The sequence below is a fragment of the Orycteropus afer genome, unplaced genomic scaffold (genome assembly GCF_000298275.1).
Source record: "Orycteropus afer afer isolate SDZICR_OR568_19922 unplaced genomic scaffold, OryAfe1.0 scaffold00561, whole genome shotgun sequence".
Taxonomy (NCBI): Eukaryota; Metazoa; Chordata; class Mammalia; order Tubulidentata; family Orycteropodidae; genus Orycteropus; species Orycteropus afer.
In genome coordinates this window covers 903764-909957 of record NW_006922148.1, presented here as the reverse complement: position 1 = coordinate 909957, position 6194 = coordinate 903764, and the positions used below count along the sequence as shown (strand labels likewise).

General features: G+C 36.1%; 2 protein-coding genes across 2 annotated transcripts in view; one reads left to right on the top strand and one right to left on the bottom strand.

The window, feature by feature from the left end:
- The window catches only part of CENPJ (centromere protein J), a 117644-nt gene extending 116537 nt beyond the window's left edge, over positions 1–1107 (top strand). The window contains exon 16 of the mRNA XM_042782989.1: positions 915–1107. Within this exon, the coding sequence (XP_042638923.1) occupies positions 915–1107 (193 nt within the window). The remainder of the gene's footprint in view (positions 1–914) is intronic.
- Positions 1108–3821: 2714 nt separating this feature from the next.
- The window catches only part of RNF17 (ring finger protein 17), a 236641-nt gene continuing 234268 nt past the window's right edge, over positions 3822–6194 (bottom strand). The window contains exon 35 of the mRNA XM_042782988.1: positions 3822–3920. Within this exon, the coding sequence (XP_042638922.1) occupies positions 3822–3920 (99 nt within the window). The remainder of the gene's footprint in view (positions 3921–6194) is intronic.

Below are 6194 nucleotides of genomic sequence, written 5' to 3'. Positions count from 1 at the left end.
AGGCAGTATCACTACAGAAGTAGGATTGCCCACTCTTCCTTCCGAGGAGTGGCTGGTGGGTTTGAACCGCCAGCCTTCTGGTTAGCAGTCAAGTGCTTTAGCCACTATGCTACCAGAGCTCCTGATAAATTGTTAGGTGATGCTAATACTGTAGATCCAGGGACTACACTTTAAAAGGCAGTGGCTCTCAGAATGGCTGTTAAGTCTAATACTTGTGTGAAAAATACCAAAATAGAAAAACATCATTCCTTCTTACTGCCTGCCTGTCCTCATGTGATTCCCAGTCTAGCCTTAGTCTTGTATTTCTAATTGCACATTATACCTGTATTTAGGAATTCAATTTAAATATTCAGTTGGCACAATAAGCAATCAACTTGGGATATTAACTATTTTTCATATTCTGCTTCTTTGTTACATTGCTTCCAAACAGATCTTACAATCTGATCATGCCCTTTCCCAGGAATATATCTCTTCCTCACCTACTATAGAGCAATCACCCAAATGAATTTTAACTTAATGCCTCTGGCCCCTACTCCCACCCCCACTTTTTTAAGAGAGCGCAAAAGGCAGAACACTTGGAAAGTTAAATAGGAACAAACCAAAAAAACAAAAACCTAGGAATTTTGTGGTGAGAAGATAAATTTATTAAAACTAAATTTTCAGTGGGTACATAAAGTGCTAACTGATAAATGGAACTATCAGTCTAAGTAGAAACATTGTGGAAAGAATGTGCAAAGAAGGTGTTATACAGGAAAAGTAACAAGGGATGTCTCTGGGAGAAGAAATAAATGCCAGAATCAAAAGGGTACTTTTCAATCATTTACTTATTGTATATTTTAAATTTAAACAATTTAAATTTACCTGAGTTTTAAGTCATGTTTCTTAAGAAATTAAATTTTATTTTAAATTTACAGTGATGGCAACAAAATCATAGAATTTAATAATGGCCAAAGAGAACTACATACTGCCCAGTTCAAGAGACGGGAATATCCAGATGGCACTGTTAAAACTGTTTATGCAAACGGTCATCAGGAAACAAAGTATACATCTGGTCGAGTAAGAGTAAAAGACAAGGATGGTAATGTTCTAATGGATACAAAATTATAGTCATCCTTGGTTAATCATGAAATAACACTAACGATTTGTAAAAAATGTGTATCTTACAGATTTGGTTATTTATATAGACTGTGTGTGTGTGTTTCTGTACAAATGATAAAGATTATGTTTGGATCCTAAAAGTTTATAGCTTCTTCATTTTTATGGTTTTGAAAAGCACAAAAACAGCTTTCATTTATAATTCACCTACTCTGTTTTTTTTTTTTTTTTCAGTTAAATTCCTATGACTACGGGAAGCATTGTTAGTCATAAACTGTGCTTAGATTTTAAAAATAACAAATGAATGCTTTTCTTGGTGGGAGATGGTTATAAAAACCCAGAAGTACAAGGTTAACATATAGATGTCCTATAAGGCATAGCAGCCACAGAACACAAACTTGCAGAGTAAGTTTATGTAACTCTCTCTCTAGGTAAAATATTACTAGTTTCATTAGTACTAAAATTAAAGCACATGATGTACTACAGAGGTTATTGCAGTAAAATGGAGGTAAGGTTAAAAACAATGAATAAAATAAGTCAAGGAGTAAAACCGGTAAGAGTTCATCCTCTGAGTATGGATAATCTTATAGTAAGGAGAAACCAACTATAACTAGGGTGGCTATGTAATTTATGAGACACTTGAGAATGAAGGGCTACTTTACTAAAATAAAAAAAAATTAGCCATTGTTAACTGATCTACCACAACTACCTTAGTGTTTTAAGTTACAAAAGACTGTAGGTTAATGGAAACCAGATGTCCTTGATGGAAGGACAAGTCACCTTCATGGTCTAGATAAGAGCTAGACAGAGCTTAGCATAAATGTTGATAATGTTCAGTTAAGATAAAATAAAAAATTAATTAAGTGTATCAATTCTTCGTGATTTAAAAGAAATATGAAAACAAAACTTTAAAACATTTAGGAAAAAAGAGTGCTAAATTTATTCAGGATAGGAAAAGATTTATAAACACAACAACATAAAAACAAAATCCTTAAGGGAAAGACTAGTAAATCTCTGTTCATCAAAAGATGATACCACATAAAATGGAAAATACATGCCACAGACTAGGGGAAGATATGGGCAACATGTATGCCTGACAGTCTTATAAATCATTACAAACAACTGAAGTCTTTCTTTAACATTTACAACCTACTCAACAGAAAATAGAAAAATAGGTAAATATGAACAAGCAATAAACAATAATAAAAAAGTACCTAACTGCATTAACTACTGAACCACTGAATGCACATTAAAACCTTTTTATACTAGTGGCATATACTGGGCAAGTAAAAGTCTTGCAACACCATCTGTTGGCAAGGCACTTAGACTACTGAGGGCAGTGTAAATTGGTAAAACCACTTTTTGGAAAGCAAATAGTGACTATACACACTACAAAACCTTTCACATATACACAAGGGATCCTACAGAAAAATATTTGTAACAGAAAATAGAAACAACTATCTAACAGAATCGATAATTATGGTATTATACATACAGATGAATATAACATTCAAAATAAATAAAATAACTACAAACACCAACATGAATAAACAGCATAAACAAAATAGAGAATAAAAAATAATTGAGTGATACTACATATGTTTAAAAATATACAGAACAATACTACATATCGTGTATGGATGCGTTTATCTGTTGTTGCTGTTATGTGCCGTCAACTTGGACCTGACTCATAGCGACCCCTCCTTGGGTTTCTGAGGCAGTGTCACTACGGAAGTAGATTGCCCAACCTTCTTTCCAAGGAGTGGTTGGTGGGTTTGATCCACCAGCCTCTTGGTTAGCAGTCAAGTGCCTTAGGCACTATGCTACCAGAGCTCCCGCATTCATCTATAGTAAAATTATAAAGCCCCATAAGAGCATGATAATCACCACATTTATAATAGTGGTCACATTTCCAGTCACTGGGGCCTGCGGTGATACTGTCTTATTTCTAAAGTTGGATATACATTAGTTATAAGATGAACTAATATGTTTTTCACGTGTCTAAAATTGTTCAGTTTCAAATTAATAGTAAAATAAAACAAGAAAATTTTTGAAACAAAGTATTTATTAACTATATATTCAGATATTTAAAAAAAAATTCTTCTACTTCAACATGTGAGGAAAAAAAGATTGCAGTACTGCAGAACGAATCAAGAAAAATAAACCTGAAATTATCTAAGTATAACAAAACTTTCTTCTGGGCTGCTATAGATGCTCTGCATGGTATACAATATACCTGAAAGACAAGAAATATATGTGTGTTATTTTAAACCTTTGCTTAATGTTCAAATTTAGTTGCTGAAGTGCCCATTATATTTATGTGAGTGAAGCGGTTAACTGTTTACTCAATTACTTTAATAAATTTGTTGTTAGGACATTGATTGTTTCCATCGTGCTCTGTTCATACCATATATTTATGTGTTTAAATGATTTACAGTGCCTGCTCTCTTCTGCTTAACCCTGTTCCATTTCTGGTACCATGACAGCCTTGATAGGCATTCCAAGGACATATGGGACATCTCTGACACTGGTACTTAATAGGTGAGAAAGGCCTATGGAGAAGAAAGCTGGAAGAAAGATTCTTGTGGAACCTAGTTGTCGTTCCTCTGAGAAACTGAGTAAAATCCAAGGGTGCTTTTATAAGAAATTTAGCATTGATCTTTGCTATATTAGTCACATGCCTTTTGCTGACTGTAAGGGTTAACAAGAATTTTAATATACTCACATCATTCATCTCTGTCTGCGAGCCCCATTTCTACTAATGACATATGAACTGGATACTGTTCATCTTCATATAAGGTTACTATTTGTTCTGGTGCCTTAGCCTAAAATTAAAAGATAATGTCAAGAAAACACAAGAATGTCTTTGTTACCTATTCTTTGGCCATTCTTGAAGGAAAAGGCATTTTCTAGGTTTATTTGTAATTCTAAGGGGTCACTGATGGTTTGACCGTAGAATTCCCATCTTACATGAAGGAGACCCGAGTTTGATTACTGACCAGTGTACCTCATGTGCAGCCAGAACCCATTTAACAGGGGAGGCTTACACACTGCTACAATGCTGAACAGGTTTCAGTGGAGCTTCTAGACTAAGATGGACTAGGAAGAAAGGCCTGGCGATCGCTTTCTGAAAGTCAGCCACTGAAAACCCTGTGGATCACAGTGGTCCAATGTGTAAATGACCATGATCATGAGGAAGGCACAAGACCCAGCATTGTCACCATGAGGCAGGCACCACCCAGGCCACAAGGTTTTCTTCAACAGCCAAAAGGCTTTCATCCCTGTTAAAATTCACTAACATTGTACACTTAGAGCATTATCCTTTTGTGCATCAACTAACTGAATTTTGAATGTTATTCATAGAGGTGACTACATATCTATGTATCTTTTTTGCCATTAAGTCATTTCTGACTCACAATGACCCTAGAGTACAAAGCAGAACTGCCCCATAGGGTTTCCAAGGCTGTAATCTTTATGGAGGCAGACTGCCACATCTTTCTCCTGTGGAGTGGCTGGTAGGTTCAAACTGCTGATCTTTCAGTTAACAGCTGAGCAGTTAACCATCACACCACCCAGCTTCCTATCTATATACACAGATGTACATAAATCTTTAAGAAGGAGCTCTGGTGGCACAGTAAGGCATTTGGCTGTCAACCAGAAGGTTGCTAGTTCAAACCTGCCAGCTGCTCCACAGGAGGAAGATGAGGCAACCTACTTCTTTAAAGACTTACAGCCTTGAAAACCCAATAGGGGATGCTATAAATTGGAATTCACTCAATTGCGGTGGGGGACGTATCTATAAGAATACTTGCTCTCTCTGTATTTTCAGTCTTCTTAAGGGAAACCCTGCATAAGCTATTTACACTACCTTGCACACACAGCATGGTATGTACAGGGGTTTTCCAAAAGCATTTTCTAGTAGTGGCAGAGATTTGGTATGTCTCATTCTTGCGTAGTCAGTACTTCAGGAAAACTCCAAATCATGTGCCTTACAGGAACCAGGAAAGTATGAAAAAGGAATGAAGCAGGTTTGGTTGAGGAGGTGAGGATGATGGTGAACTGAAGAGCCTGTTCCCCACATAAAGGGGATTATTGCTATGCTACTTTAGCTGATTGCCCTTTGGGAAAGGAGGCCTAGGGTGCCTAGATTTTATAATATTTAATCAGAAGCCAGAAATAAAGATTTTTATAAAAATTTCCAATTTTTAAACATTATGCACTAAATAAAGTTGTAGCCATATTCTGTCTATGGTCTACTCCTTTGTGACATTCTAAGCCTCTAAAGAAGCAAGCATATTTGTATTAAAAACAATTTGGAGTTTCTTATTTGAAGCTTTTGATACAGGTGCTACTACATTAATTCTAAATAAGAACAATTAAGATTAGTAAAATTCAAGCCTTCCTATGATCTTGATGAGAACTCCCTTTCTGATCTTTCCTACTCACGTTTCAAGATGTAGCTCAAATATCACTTCCTGTCCTCATTCACTTGTTCAGTAAATACTAGAGTGTCTAGTAAGAAGTAGCTCAATCACCATTTTCTGATCTTTAAACAACAACAAACTACTTCCATTGAGTTGATTTTGACTCATAGTGACCCTATAAAACATTGCAGAACTGCCCCCATAGGGTTTCCAAGGCTGTAAATCTTTACAGAAGCAGACTGCTTCATCTTTCTCGCACCAAGCGCCTTGTGGGTTCCTCTGACCTGGTTAGCAGCCAAATGCTTTAACTACTCTGCCACGAGAGCACCTTTTGATCTTTTCTGAGGGAAATAATCCTTCCTTCTTGTCCCTCCCCTTTCCCCCAGAAAAGCTGCCTATACTTCTATTATAGTACTTATTTCCTATCTTTAATTGTTTAATGGCTCCCTCATTGGCTTACAGTTTCCTTGACTATAGGCTACTCATCTGGATCATTTTTACCTTATTCATAACATCAATTATATTATATTACTGTAGTGCTAAAATACCAATTGAGATATTTCAACAAACAGATGCCCCATTGAAGGCACTCACTCAGTTATGCCAAGAGATTTGGAGGACAGCTACCTGGCCAACTGACTGGAAGAGATCCATATTTGTGCCCATTCCAAAGAA